Source organism: Synchytrium microbalum (genome assembly GCF_006535985.1).
Source record: "Synchytrium microbalum strain JEL517 chromosome Unknown SmJEL517_scf0006, whole genome shotgun sequence".
In the NCBI taxonomy this organism is placed as follows: Eukaryota; Fungi; Chytridiomycota; class Chytridiomycetes; order Synchytriales; family Synchytriaceae; genus Synchytrium; species Synchytrium microbalum.
In genome coordinates this window covers 699554-714313 of record NW_022158355.1, presented here as the reverse complement: position 1 = coordinate 714313, position 14760 = coordinate 699554, and the positions used below count along the sequence as shown (strand labels likewise).

Sequence of the window (14760 nt, the reverse complement as noted above, 5' to 3'; positions counted from 1 at the left end):
AGGATGGATCAACACCGCCAGAGATGGAATCACTATCGGATTTCTCTCGTTTGCGGATACGGTCGAGAATGCCAAAGTGGAGATCATCCAGGTCTGATGAGTATTCGAGTTGGGTGGTTTCTACTGCTACGTCATCACCAGTTGTGCCGACACCGTCAACAGTAGCAGCAGCTCTGAGGTGCAAGTGGTCTGCGACTAGAGTATCTTCGTGGTCAAAGGTCTCTAGTGTGGAGGAATCTACACAAGTTCAAGATTCGTGTCAGATCGTCATCACAGAGAAGAAGAAAAGATTCAACAGTGTGTTTCTGGTGAAATAACATATACACTGCTTCAATTTCAATCAAATGCTTACCTGGGAATGCAAGACTTGATAGAGATGAAGACATATCAAAGGACGAGATAGTCTCCAATGCAGCAGAATCAATACAAGACTCCAACGGAGTGACTGCAAAGAGACCACCATGATCCAATGAGACTACAGCTGGAGTAGTGGAAGTATCGATGACCAATGGTTGCTGAGTACTAGTACCTGTTGTGGCTCTTGATGCAATCAGAGTCGAGTCCTCAGCATCATCAGTCGTTTCAAAAATGACTGTACTTTTTGTAGCTGATGATGATTGCTGTTGCTGCGCATCAGCGTCAGTGACGAGGATGGCGGGGACTGATTTATTGTATAAGATGGGGGTAATCCAGCTCCAAATCCAATTCCAAGTTGATTTGATTGTTGTTACGAAGAATGCGGGTGTAATGTAGGCTTGCCATGAAGATAGAGATACAAGCCAGCTTGATGCTGGTTGGTTTGTAGAGGACGATGGAGATGCCATATGGTCTATATGGAAAGGGTTGAATACAAGTTAGATTCGAATATTGTCAAATGTTGAGGATGAATGATGCAAATATTGTTTTAAAATAGACGAAGTGGCAGATGCGATGCAGTACATGAGAGTAAACATATCAAAATAATGAATTTCTTTTGAGTCTTCCTTCGGGCAAGCCCTTCATCTCGGAGGCTTCAGCGAATTTAATTACATGGCCAACGAAAGCTACCAGTTCAGTCAGGACTCGACTTACGAGTTCAAGGATATGTAACTTCAAGTTGTATTGCTGCTTATTTATGGCTCCTGATTGTAACTATATAGCCTTACAACGCTGTGCTCGATGTTGGGTTTGAAAGTGAGAAATCACACGTGCAGAGCGACACGTTTTCCTGTGCGGACAAGCCAGACAGAGTAGTTCTCGCTCGAAAAGAATTGTGGAGAATATAAACTCTGTATTGTTTCAGCTTGAACATCTACTTGGACACGTAAGAATCAGAGTTTCTTCCGCAGAGTTAAATCCTGCAACCAAAAGCGTGTCAATCGCGTCGAACTTGGACGAGACACGTTCAAAACGCTGTCTTGGATCCGAGAATTGCTCCTTTTGACTAGAATTCTTCCTTTGATTCACGTCTCCCTCCAATCCGAAACAAGCTCAACTTTTTTTCTGTGACAAGTCGCAGTAGGATCAAAGCTTGTATATAGGGTCGCTGAATAGCACAGCTGCCTTCATGTCTTCAAATAGGAGCTAGTTGTTTATAAACTAATCTTGTTCCTTGTAGCCTTGGTACAACTAGCTTGCTTCCTTGAAACTGAATCAAGGTTTTAAGGAATGTCGAGAACTCCAACATTTTGGCTGCCTAGACATCTGATTCCATTGTCTCCTGCTTCATCTGGCTCTAGCTCAGGCATCCCTGTAATATCTCCACTCTTGCCATTGGCTTCTACTTTCAGGACATTTGCCCTGCTGAATCAACGTGGTAATACGCATCCTGCAATATGGCATAGAACATCCACCCCACTAAGCTCTTCAATACGCTCATGGCAATCTAATGTACGACATACCATACGATGCAATGTATCTAGCTCAAAATCAACTGAAACATCCTCAAACACGTCTGGAAAACCAACCCCATCATCATCCAATAATACAACCACACCCGCAACAAATAATACACAGGTACCGCTCATAACACCCAGCAAATGGTGGGGTCAAGCACAGCAGGAAACTACAAACTATGTCCAGTACTTGTATCATTCAACTACACCAAACATGCCACATATCCCATCTCGTCGTGAAATCATTGCTAGTGTGCAGGGCTTTTGGACTCGTCAATACCTGCGTGTTAGGCTCTTCTTGACTGGTCACCTAAGGCCGTGGAAGACGGATGATTTTTTGGCAGTCTTTTCGTGGATGTTGGTTGGGAATGTCTTGTGGGTCCTAATAGGAACTACGGGCTTTGTATCTATAGTGCTGCTCATTGCTAATAGTGTACAGGGTCAAGGTATGGTTTGTGTGATTGCAATCGTTAAATGGAATGCCTCGTTCGAACCTTTAGTGTTTTTTTTTTTGGCCACAAATCTGACTCTTTAATCTCTACCATTAGAATGGCTAGCACGCAAGCTGTCTCACTTCTTGGCTGCCGAAACTGGGATGCTGATTACCTTTGAATCTGCCATAGTCCCTCGATGGAAGGATGGTACCATTCGACTCAAAAATGTAAATTTAAAACTCGACGGTGACACATATCGGGACCTCATAAACGCTAAACGTAAACAAAACCGTCAACCTCCTATAACACAAGAAGATGCCGATATGGATCTCAACTGGACGTATTGGGATGTAAATATTCAGTACGCTGATGTATCATTATCGCTATGGAGATACTTGGACGGTAAAGGTATAATCAAAGATGCCTCTATAAGGGGTGTTCGAGGAACTATCCATCGTGAGCACATCCATTTCGATCCCAACTGGGTACCTACTCGTCGACAAGCATCCATTGGTGATCTAGATATTGAAAAGTTTCAGCTGGAAGATGTGCTATTGGAAATCCGTAACCCTGGATTCAGACCGTATAATCTATCGATATATCATGCCGATGCTCCCAAACTCCGATTTCAATGGTTGTTGTACGATATATTGGGTGCTAATTCCGTCGTGGGCATGTTTGATGGTTGTTTGTTTAGTGTACACAAACCTCAAACTCGGGAAGGTGAACAGGATGATGAAGATGGAAGAGAGACCAGGTCAGGATGGGCAAAGATGGTGAGTTGAACTGGGAGCGGGTCATATGGAGGTTCTAAGTTGTATTTTTTTTGGCATGCGCACATGATACACTAAAACCGGTATTCTGACTCATATTTGTTCCCTATAGTCTCACTTCAAAATCAATGGTGTACCTATAGCTCACATGAATCAAGGTGCCGAAGGTCCTTTCGGTTGGATTACAGGCGGCACTCTTGACATGGATGTCCACATCCTAATCCCTCAAGTATCAGATCACACTGTCCTAGCTCTCCTTAAAGATGAAATCCAGGAATTAAGACATCGGGCTCTCGAATTGGGTGATAAAGCCTTCTCACGTATTGAAGGTGTAATCCGAGTACCCATCCAATATGACAGTCATCGAACAGGTTACCATCGAAATATGGATATGCAATTACCTGGTATAATGACTGGTAACATGAGACGAGATGACGACCACAGTAGTAGTAATGGTGGTGTACATATGCTCCATGATGTCGTGACACCAGCGTTACGAGTAAATAGTGAACACAGTAATAGCTATAATAAGAAAACAGAACAGTATACGGATATACCGTTTACACCACCTCCACCGCCAAACCCTGATGGACCACCATATATACGCTTCTTTTTTGATGTCAGACTGAATGATTTGAGAGCATCCATACCATTGACATCACCCGATCTGACGTATCTGAATTCGGCATTGGTGAGACCTGTAGTAGCCTATATGAATGCTAACAAGACCATAACGCCGATGGTGTTTGGTGTTCAGATGGATTTGGTAAGAATGGATACATATGTCGCCATTTTTTTATCGATTGAATATTTGCTCTTCTCTCATACCTTTCTTCTTCGATTAGACCAATTTTGATGGAGCATGGGACATATACGCTGCAGGCCTAGCTGACGTCCTCTCTGAAGAAGTCGGTAGATGCTTCACTCATCTCGTTACTGATGAGCGAGAACGTGCTAAACGATTAAGGAGAGTCGGTTTATGGAGTTTACGGTCCGTTAGCAAGAATATTGTTACCTTGAGTGATTACTTGCGAGGCACTAAAGGGTTCCCAGAATTCGTTGGCAATCGAGGAGCGCTCTTTGGACAGCCGTGGTATGGCTGAAGAATCTGTGTAGAGGGAAGAGCATATACGCATATCATGTACACATTTAATACTTGATTAGTTCTATATATATACGTCTCATGTCGATATGAAAGGTTGATCCTTGTTCCCCTACGTTGCATTTTTTTTGGCTGGTTTGAGGACCATATATAGCTTCAAAATCAAGAGGACCTAATATCTTACGGCTCAGAAGGGGCTCATGCATTCTCAGAAGGGTTAAAAAGTCGGCCTCCGTGACAAAATATCAGTACCATCCTTTACAACTTTCGTGTCGTTTCGTCGGAACGGTCGGCCTAATGGTCTAGTACGTAACTACGTTCACGAATAGTAGGTAGAACGACGTTAACCGTTGACTGTTTTCTTAGGTCGTATGATTCTCGCTTCGGGTGCGAGAGGTCACGAGTTCAATTCTCGTTTAGGCCCATTTTTTTCATCGCTAATTTTGGGTCAATACCAGAGCAGATCAGCCAATTCAGCCTCAATCTAACCAACTACACCGCACAGCATCCACCTACCTCTCTCGCCTACTTCGTTCCATCAGCACATGCTCGAGAACTCGATTCGACAGGTGAGATCGAAAAATAAAGAATGCTATTTGGTGTCTTCTAAAATATTTATACCTCGCAAAGTTTTGTATCGAAGTCAAAAAGTTTAGCTAAGAAAGTTTTGAGATAATCAAAACGGCAAATGCAAAAGAAGAAGTCCGAAAGTCTTAAATTGTTCGATCGTATTTGCTACCAGTCATTGATGTCAGTTAGAAAGAATTCAAAGAAAGACGAGAAAACAGTTGGCTGTAGTAAAGCAGATGTATTTGATGTTTCTCACAAAGTTTACGATTGCTCTCCTCTCTTCATCCCTTAACTCCCTCATCCCTCCACAAAGACACACACGCGCCAAACCACCTCTACTCCCAATCTATGCTTGTACAGCAACAGGATTCATCTGAGGCACATTGAAATAATAATAAGCACTAGTAGCAGTATCATAATACCCTCCACCAGAACCAGTTTCATGAACCTGACTCAAGTTGTAACTCAATTGCACCGAAATGTTGCCCGAAGTAGCACTAACAACAAGAGGGGGATTCATGACAGATGAGGTTTGGCCACACGAGTTGGTTTGGACTTCAGCGGGGCCACTCATGTTTCCGTTCTGGAATTTCAAGTTGTAGGTGGTAGAAGGGAGGGAGCTCATGTTTTTGCAGAATTCGAGACGGACGTATTTGTAGGAGCCATAGTAGGAGGGGCTGATGGGGTTTGCTTGGGCATTGAGGTCGAGGTTTACTTGGGTAATGTTTACAAAGTCAAAGTCTATAGAGTGTTGGGTTTTGTGTGAGTTCAGCGTTTGAGAAAAGTAAAGTGTCGAGCACGCCAATTCCAAGACTTGTATCGAGCGTTGACGAGTCACGTACATTTGGTGATGTAGGAAGGATCGCACTAACAAAAGTTTGTCAGATAAAATTTAATGCAAAACCACCCATTCTATCAATCTAATGCACAACGTACGTGGTTCATATCAACACACTCCGTGTTCTTCCAAATCATCAAATTGTTACCAATGTTGTTCTAACAAAAGGAGAACTCAGGTTCAACAAACAAAAAATACAGCACAAAGTATCACACAAAAATTCAGTTTACCTGAGTGACTGGATCGACATCGGTAGCCTAACAAAAGAAAAACGAATAAGATACTGTTGAAGACACGGCGGTTGAGGCGTTGCCATACCAAGTATAAAGCAGACAACTTCATTTGGAAGTAGGTAGCCTTTGTAATATCTCCCAGAGCTCTCTTGTGCAAAGAGGCACCAACGGGGTTCATGGATACCTAGTAGATTTTTGTGATTAAAAATGGAGTGTTAAAACCAAGACCAAAAAAAGCCCAAGCAGAGCAGAAGGAGAACAATGCCAAACACGAGTTCCCAGCAATTCAGATATGCAACGAAACGACACGTACGACAACTTTAAGAGCAGACGCTCCAGCAGGGATGACGACCCCACTTTGGACCAATCCATAGTAGATACCATAGCCGACACCAGCGGCGATACCACATGTGACGACGACAATGAGGACCTGAGTTCACAGAAATCATGAGTAGAGTTAGCCAATTATTACTATATTTTTTGCGTGCGACGTGTGTGTTTTACTAGGGGAATAATAAAGAGTCACGAACGACCACATACCTTCACAGCAATAGGCAAACGACCAAGCGCTCCACAGCAGCCACCAGAGCTAGATCCAACCGTCATTTTGTGTCTATACTTAACTCTGAACTATATGAGGTTTGTCGTTTTGAATTGAGAGAATTGGTTGTTTGAATTTTTTGTGTTTGGGATGTTCGTGACGACCTGAAACCTCCTGGGGAACAAAGGCTCCGACAACCTCGTGCTCCTGGGGAAAAGGTTCCGGTCAACAAGGAGCTCTTAATTCTTTACGGATTGTTTGTACTACCACTGTGAATCCTCCGAATGCTTTAAAAAATCTCCGAGACATGTGTTGCGAGTTTCCGAAATCCAAGTCTAGGAAGATTTTCGTTTTTTGACCACAAACAAAACTCTCACAACTTGGTAGACCAGGTAGTACGAGGTGACAAGGAAAATTTCTATTTATATGCAAAAACTGTGTGTGTGTGATGTGATGGGGTGTGAAAGTTGATCAGTCGGGTTGTTTAAGATGAGAAGGGGTTGAGGAGTTTTCTATATGGTCCTGGACCTCTCCATAAGCCCCTCTTGACCATGGCATTCCAATAGATGGCTGGAATTAGCTAGAATGTGTGATGATGGTGTTATTAGTCATAGAGTAACGTCAGCAAATTTCCTGTGCAAGGCTTTTGGCTTACTTCCGAAGTCATATAATAAGTAGATGCACGCTCTTTGCTCTGATCAAATGCGAATGTTTCTTGTGGTACGAATGTGTAGCCTGAGAATTCTGCCAGTATCAGTTTCCCTACACAGGTTCGGTCATGTTAGTGCAACAAGCAAAAAAGAGAGATACAAACATATCCTAGCTAAGACTGTCCTCCACTCTCATCACCACGAGTTGCAATGGATCCAGCTTTCTCCAATCCTTCAAAAACACAAACACACTCACGAACCTTTACCAGTCACCAAAGGGCAAGACGTATACCCATCATACTTGGCAGGTAGAGCTTGACCAGGCGTTTTCAAGTCTGTCAGCAAGTTGGTAGCAGTGACGTAACTCTGCGCAGCAGCTGCGGCACCAGTTTTGCTGGTTGGCATAGAGCTTGAATCACCCAACGAGTATATATTATCATATTTTGATGACTTTGTTGTTTCCTTGTTTACATCGCACCATCCATCAGCATTGGCGAGGCCAGACTCGGCGATGAATGCAGGTGGCGCCTAACATTGTTGAATGTTTTAGTTCACATAGCGAAGAAAAAAACCCGAAATAATGAAGTTCTAGGCACCATTTCGTGCACCAGATCATACCATAGGTGGTGTAACATGCAAGAAATCATATTTAACAGTCAGTGGCGGATTCTTTGCCAAATCACCCATCATTTTGAATGTAGCTTCCTTCTTGACCCCATCAACAGCAACCAGATCATGTAGCAGGTTGACATTGATGTTTCGGGATTTACATACTTTAAGTAACTCATTGGCATACTTTTCAACAGAAAAGATCTTGCCAACTCCAGAAAAGAAACTGACGTTCGTCTTGTCTCGGACGCCATTGGCTTGGAAGATTTCTTCAGAGAGGTACATTACTTTTTGTGGAGCACCAGCACATTTGACTGCTGTGGCTGGTTGAGTGAAGATTGCGTTGCCGCCTTTGAACGCTTTTGCGAACTAGATGTTTGGGTGGAAAGAGATCAACACAAGATCAAGGCAAAACAAGCGCTGAGCTAAATATTCTGAATGAGAACTTTGCATACCTCATAAGTCTTTTCCACATAATCAGCCGAATAGTTTGAACACACACCATCCTTCCCAATTGCATTAGTCAACCCTTCAATCTTGTCAAACCGTAACTCAAGTCCAGCAGCCAGCACCAGTTTATCATATTTGATTTCCTTTCCGTTGGCGGTGATGACGACGGAGCGAGCAGGATCCACTTTTTTGACTGATGTTTGTTCCCAATGAGCCTAGTCGTAACCATCATAAGGCATGGTGTACGGCAAGGCTAAACGCAACACGATGACCTACCTGTGGAGGAATCAAATCCTTCATATTCCTCTTGCTGCTATCCAAAGTCTTGAGTCCAGCCCCAACGAATGTCCACATTGGCTGTGCAAGACCAACCAAAGTCACAAACTGTGAATTTGAAATTGCACCCCAATACATTCAGACTTACTTGGTAGTAGTGAACAGAAGAGGGATCAATGACACATATATCTTTTTTCGTTTGGAATAATCCATCGCGAGCTAGCTGGCCGACGACAGACAAGCCAGCAGACCCTCCCCCTATGACCACCACTTTATAAGATTCTGATGGGGCGACGGTTGCAAATGTTCGGTGGAGTAGAGTAGATGTCTTTATCAAGCGAGACGCATTCCTGAGCATCATCTTGTCTCCTAGGTATTCAAAGTGAAGGTGGATGAGCTTGGTCACTGTTGTGAATTTTGATTTGCTTTGTGAACTGTTAAACTGGAGGAGCCTACAATGCTTCAAACTAGACTAGATCTTACTTCTTATAATATAGAATTCTATTGCCGTTTGTATTTGATCAGGTTTTTAAGGGGATTGAAGAAAAGTATGAGTTGAAAACGATTTTGACTCACAACAGAAACTCGCTCAGAGGTCTTTTTCTTCACCGCGGATGAAATTGAACGACACGAGAGTTCTTGTCGCTTATTGCATTTGCATTTTAAATGTTCGCATTACGCGATAGAATTGTTTCGTCAGGTCCAGTTGAGAATTTCAACATTGCAAAACTACGTAACTATGTGACAAACCAAGTGATCCATGGCACTATGATCTTGCACGTAGCTCCATCTCAAAACACTTGCACCCCTCACCATCAACCGCCGTACACAAGCGCAGCTCATACTGATTCAAGTCTCAGGGTCATTCACAAAAAACCGCACTGTTCTCAAACACCACACTAACTAAACCCATCCAAATACAGCCTCGTTCAACCATGGCACCAAAAGCAGCTGCGAGCTCCAAAAATGGCGAACGATCAGGCAAGAATTTCAACCCCCAAATATTCGCTGAAGCTGTTAAAAAGGAAATGCGCACATTCAAGCCATACGAGACATTCATGTTGTCACCAAACATTAAGAAAAGGTGGGGAGCGTTGTTGTAGTTTGGAATGCACACGCGTACTAACTTGTTTTCTTGTAGTATGTAACCAGTGGTTGATGTGGAAGACTCGTTTGCGTCTGTTTAGGGTGCAATGGCTGACATCTGACTTGCTAAACCCAAACTTAGACATTGTTCTAAGTCAAAAGCCAACTGATTCTGTGCCAACTGGAACTGAAGGTGTCTTGGATCGTAAGTGCTACTTTGCTCTAGGCGGTTGTTTGCGAGTTGTTTTTTGCAACATTTGAATTCAAACACCTGACAACAAATCCTCCCATACTCTTCCGACATATATAGAGGAATATTTTTTGCGAGAAGCCCAACGTAACTTGGCACCACGGGACAAGTACCCAGCTCCTTTAACTGCTTCGCAAGCTTACGGATGGGATACCAGGCCGATAATGATTCTACGAGATGAGAGATTTCATCATCCTAAAAAGACGACGGAAATCACGAGAACTCCCAGACCTGCACCAACTCCAAAAGCCGACAAGAAGGGTGGCAAATAGAGACGACGGTCCGTCCCATAGAGTACATTTCACCGAAATAACATATAAAAAGCTGTATTTCAAAAAGCACCAGCTTATTCTATAAATAACCCACTTGATTGTATTTGTCTATACCTTATTTTCTTTTTACATTGGCTCAAGAGGGAACGAGTTCAGTCTACGCAACAACAGACAAGCTATAAGGAAGCATACAAACATCAAACACGTATCTATCTGCCGCTTCCTGATTGTGGTTTGATCAAGTGGTATAACAATCATTTCTGGGGCTCGAGCTCCTGCTGGTATTGGCTGTTGTTGTGGTACTACGGGTTGAGCTGCAGGAACACGTAGTTGAGGTTGTGTTATATTCGGTTGAACTGCTGTTGACGCTGCTGAAGATAAACTTGATTGTGGTCTTGCGTGTAATGCTGCTGCTGCTACTACAGGTGTAGATTCCGTTGGTATAGATGGTGTTGGATCTGTTAATGGACTTTCACTTCCTAGGTGATCATTCGTAGACGAAGCAGGAGCAGCATCTCCATCTGCTTTCATCGTAAACGTCAACCCTTCTTCAGCAACAAGTTTCTCTACAGGCTTATCCGCTTCATCTGGCAATACATCTCGATTACAACTACCGCATGAGGGACACGTCCAATCTCGTGATCTTTTGGCAAATTCTGCTCGTTCGGGCTCTGTATAGTCAAGTGCACCGATAGCGCCTTCTCCAGGAGTCGGTAAGAAGCCTATCAATGCGACGAGGGCTGAGCGACATCCCCAAGCAGGTCTCCAGAACTCTAATAGAAAGCCGAGTCAGTGACTTGTTTGTAACCAATACGTGTAAAGTGACAAGTGCTTATTGTTGGGTGTTGTTACCAGGATGATGTCCAGTGATTGACAGACATATCTTCTTGCCGACTTCGAATCGCCCATTAGGTGTCAAGAAGGATATATTTGGAGGCTATACCATAGAGCAAAGTTAGTTCAATGCGAAAAATAGTTCCTTTCCACTCATTGCAAGTGCAATCGAAGGGTACCTTGAATGGATAATCAGCTGTGTTTGAAGCGCATCAAGAATGTTGTTTCAGTTCCACTCATGAAAAGAAGACGGGGAGAAAGAGGCACAATACCTGGAAATATTATTCGACCATGATATCTCCCACCAGCAAAACCACCGTCAGAGGGCCCCCTTATTGTAAAGTGCCTGTCGTCGAAATGTTGTTCAACCAAATGTTCAAATGTTGTAGCAAAAGGAGGAAAGGAACAGACTTGAGGCACATTGATATCGTTTTGAGAGCTTACCATTCAAGCATATTGTCTTCTAGAGGTGCTGCTGTTAAATCAGGTGAAGGATTTTGCTGCAAATCCTTCAACTCTGCAAGCAAACGTTTAACTGCTCCCGATCTTGAACTCATACTTGCTGACCTATAATTTGACAATTGTTAGTATGCTCTTTATTGATCTGGCATCTTCCTGACCGACCTGTTGGGGTGAATACTCCGTGTTAAACCGTCATCAATCAACAGAGTTTGGTGTTTTGGAGCTTGAGACGAGACACATATCGGCTACGTAATTTCTTGGCGGATTCTTTCAATTTTCCTATATACATCGACTTGAGAACACGAAACGTCGTTAATCTAAACCTTAGCTTACTATGTGGGCAATATTTTCAACTCGTGAATCGTGAACGATTGCTGTTTGCTGATGAAATGTCCAGTAAAATCTTGGAAGTTGACGTGCTACATTTCATCTACACCTACACGGCTACTTGGACGTGATGTGTCACTCACTAATCACTGGAATCCATCAAACAATGTTGGCGGCCATAAACCCTTTCGATTCTAGTAAACAACATCACGCTAGAATGCGTTCAGACCCCGGCAAGGTGTATGGCAAGGCCACTCAGCCTTTTCTTTTAACACTTTTCATGACGCTCCCGACATTTTACTTCCATTCAAAACTCCCAACAAAACCAAGATAGCAACGATGCCGTCATACTCCTGGCTGTTGCTTTTAGCACTAGCTACAAAGTCCTCATGCAAACAATTCGCACAAAACACAAGCGCTCTTGTCTACATTCCAAACGTGGTTGTCGTACTGTCCTCAACAACCGACTACAATGCCGGTGCAGCACTGTATACTGATCAAGTAGTAGATTTCTTTGGGCCTACTAGGGATGTGATTGCCTTGAACATTGGTATGTGGCAGCCAGTTTCTGACGTCTTTTTGTGCTTGGCAGGATTCATAAGAGACTCGTCTATTTACCAATGTTTCCGGCAAATAGCACTATCAACAACAACTCGCTTCGCCACAATCGAACTCCTCTGCACTGGCACCAACCCAACCGTCCTCTCCTTCTCTACCTCCAACAAATACGCCCTTTCGGGCGTAGACGCACTGCTAACTGACGGACTCTACCTCTACACTATCGCTGGCCAGACACCTCGAAACACGTTTGTCTCGACCCAGAGTATCAGCCGACTCCGTTGTATGCTATTGGATATTTACGGGCAATATCGCACGGCTGCCATGTGGAACGTACAAGGTGCAGTTTAGGGCGTTGAGACATTTTGCATATGTGAAGAGTAAGGATTATGTGAATGATTATGATGTAAGTTGTTGCATAATCTTTGAGTATCTTTACAAACGTAAGCAGATTGACACTAGTTGTCTTCTTGTGCAGATCATTCAATCACCGGAATTCGTAATACCTTAATATCTGCTGGCAGTTATCAAGGATCGGTCATATAAAGGTATAAACGGACAGTTTCGCTCAGACTAGGACTTTTTATCGAAATCAATGGACATGTCGGAAGGGGCACACGCACTCACATGCTTGCAACATGTTTTAAAACAATAGACAATGCGTTTTACTTTTCATCTTCTTTGGTTTGAGGTTTGAGATGTCGAAAACTTTGAATGTTGGATGAGGTACGCGATCTCGAATTCTGGTGCGAGGAGGCAAGAACATTGCACCAAGGACGTTGGAACTATCTTTCGCGGTGTCGATTTAATCAGTTACGCCTTTATCTTGATCCGGAGTCTATAAAATCATCAGTTTCTGCAATCTCTCAAACTTTGGGGCCAAGTGCTGCTTACAAAGGGACCACAAAGCTGGATTTGATGTCTTTGGAAGCTAACATTACACAAGTATCTACTGATAATCTGTTGCAAACATGGTAGGCCTGATCGAATTCAAGATATGTTGGACATGCTTCAAGTTGCAAGGAAAAAGTGTACATGTAGAGGTGTCAGAAGTACAGTAACAGCAAATCAAGGAAACAAATACATATAACGTCTCCAAGACGCGTCCCGACAGCCTACAACACGAAACTAGGAATTGTCACTGGTCCTCGTCCAAGCCACACATCCTTTTTCGAAAAGCTGCAAGTATCAAACTCGCGACGGATTAAACAGGTCGACAGCAAGCAGAACTCGGACAGCCATTTGTTGGAGTTTTGCATATTGTAAGCACGTGTGGCTTTTGGTTGATGGTTTTACTTGGATGAGGGTGCAGAAAGCTTGGATTTGGGACTCTGTTGAGCAAGCTAGCTAGAGGACGAGAGACAGTGGAGCAGAGACATCAAATACAGCATAGAAAAAGTCACATCCATACAGAAACTGTGCCCAACTCAAGAACCTTCTCCTTGAAATGACAAAACAGAAATGCCCATGAATCTCTTTACCAACACTACTAACTCACCAACACCCACATAGACTACCTCACAACAATGAATCCCGAAAAGCTCGCCAAACTGCAAGCCCAAGCCGCATCAGTGCGCATAGGAGGCAAAGGAACCCCCAGACGCAAAGTCAAAAAGGTGCACAAGACCAGTGGTACCGATGACAAGAAGCTGCAGTCGGCGTTAAAGAAATTGAATGTCCAACCAATCAGTCAAATTGAAGAAGTCAACATGTTCAAGACCGATGGTACCGTGTTGCATTTTACTGTTCCAAAAGGTGCGTAAGAGTGGGTTTGGGTGTGAGGATGTATTAGAAGCGGGTTCATGATTGTTTTGTTGTTGGATTTGGGTGATAATGAGGAGTTTAGAATGTAGAAGCAGAGCATGGAGAAATGAACACTTGCAAGAGTGTTTTAGCTGGGAACGCATCCACTCGTTTTGTATTAGTTTTTTCAGTCGTGTTTTTACAATCTCACACTACCAACACCCCCACACCACATAGTCCACGCAGCAGTCCAATCAAACACATTCGTAATCTACGGTGTCGGCGAAAACAAGGAATTGACAGAATTGGTTCCAGGAATTCTAAACCAATTGGGTCCAGACTCTTTGACCTCATTGCGTAAACTCGCTGAAACATATCAATCAAAGAATGCCGCTGCTGGTGGTATGGCTGGAATCGGAGGTGCTGGAAAGGATGATGATGACAATGTGCCTGAATTGGTTGATGGGAACTTTGAGGAGGTTGCTGATGAGATTGCTGATGTCAACTAAAGCAAGGGGTAGCAGATTCGAAATTCATAAAAAAAGAGTAGCTCAATCATAGTATTGCGAGTTTTTGTATAAATGACGACCCATAAAAAACACTCGTAAAAAACAGATAGAATAATGTCAGTTGTTGATTTGTTTACAGATGGCTGTTACATTGGTATGCATTTACAGAGGCAAAAAAACCGCAATCTCATGACGGAAGAATGTTCAATTACACGACTTTCAAATGCCATCTTTATAAAGCGAAATCTTTACACAAATGATAACTCCTGTTTTACAATTTTGTATCTCTTTTTCTGTATATATGCGACTATCATCCTCTCTCTCTCAAGGCTCATCATCCCGCTCTTGCTTATCACCCTCTTCATCTGC

The 14760-nt window shown here is 43.2% G+C and overlaps 5 protein-coding genes across 5 annotated transcripts; 3 read left to right on the top strand and 2 right to left on the bottom strand.

Annotated features, from left to right (window-relative positions):
• Positions 1-1647: 1647 nt before the first annotated feature.
• SmJEL517_g01848 (uncharacterized protein) lies at positions 1648-4184 on the top strand (the record flags this gene model as incomplete). Its single annotated transcript, XM_031167776.1, has 4 exons — positions 1648-2320; positions 2423-3084; positions 3194-3847; positions 3927-4184. The coding sequence occupies 4 exons, from the start codon at positions 1648-1650 to the stop codon at positions 4182-4184; spliced, it is 2247 nt and encodes a 748-aa protein (XP_031026296.1).
• Positions 4185-6849: 2665 nt separating this feature from the next.
• On the bottom strand, positions 6850-8711 carry SmJEL517_g01847 (uncharacterized protein; the record flags this gene model as incomplete). Its single annotated transcript, XM_031167775.1, has 7 exons — positions 6850-6945; positions 7021-7127; positions 7276-7543; positions 7634-7993; positions 8080-8289; positions 8351-8431; positions 8499-8711. The coding sequence occupies 7 exons, from the start codon at positions 8709-8711 to the stop codon at positions 6850-6852; spliced, it is 1335 nt and encodes a 444-aa protein (XP_031026295.1).
• Positions 8712-9285: 574 nt separating this feature from the next.
• SmJEL517_g01846 (uncharacterized protein) lies at positions 9286-9958 on the top strand (the record flags this gene model as incomplete). The annotated part of the gene is made up of 3 exons (XM_031167774.1): positions 9286-9434; positions 9538-9641; positions 9747-9958. The coding sequence occupies 3 exons, from the start codon at positions 9286-9288 to the stop codon at positions 9956-9958; spliced, it is 465 nt and encodes a 154-aa protein (XP_031026294.1).
• A 126-nt stretch (positions 9959-10084) lies between these two features.
• Positions 10085-11349, bottom strand: SmJEL517_g01845 (uncharacterized protein; the record flags this gene model as incomplete). The annotated part of the gene is made up of 5 exons (XM_031167773.1): positions 10085-10731; positions 10811-10895; positions 10972-10988; positions 11065-11138; positions 11237-11349. 5 exons carry the CDS (start codon positions 11347-11349, stop codon positions 10085-10087), a joined length of 936 nt encoding a protein of 311 aa, XP_031026293.1.
• Positions 11350-13665: 2316 nt separating this feature from the next.
• On the top strand, positions 13666-14391 carry SmJEL517_g01844 (uncharacterized protein; the record flags this gene model as incomplete). Its single annotated transcript, XM_031167772.1, has 2 exons — positions 13666-13894; positions 14120-14391. The coding sequence occupies 2 exons, from the start codon at positions 13666-13668 to the stop codon at positions 14389-14391; spliced, it is 501 nt and encodes a 166-aa protein (XP_031026292.1).
• Between the last annotated feature and the right edge of the window lie 369 nt (positions 14392-14760).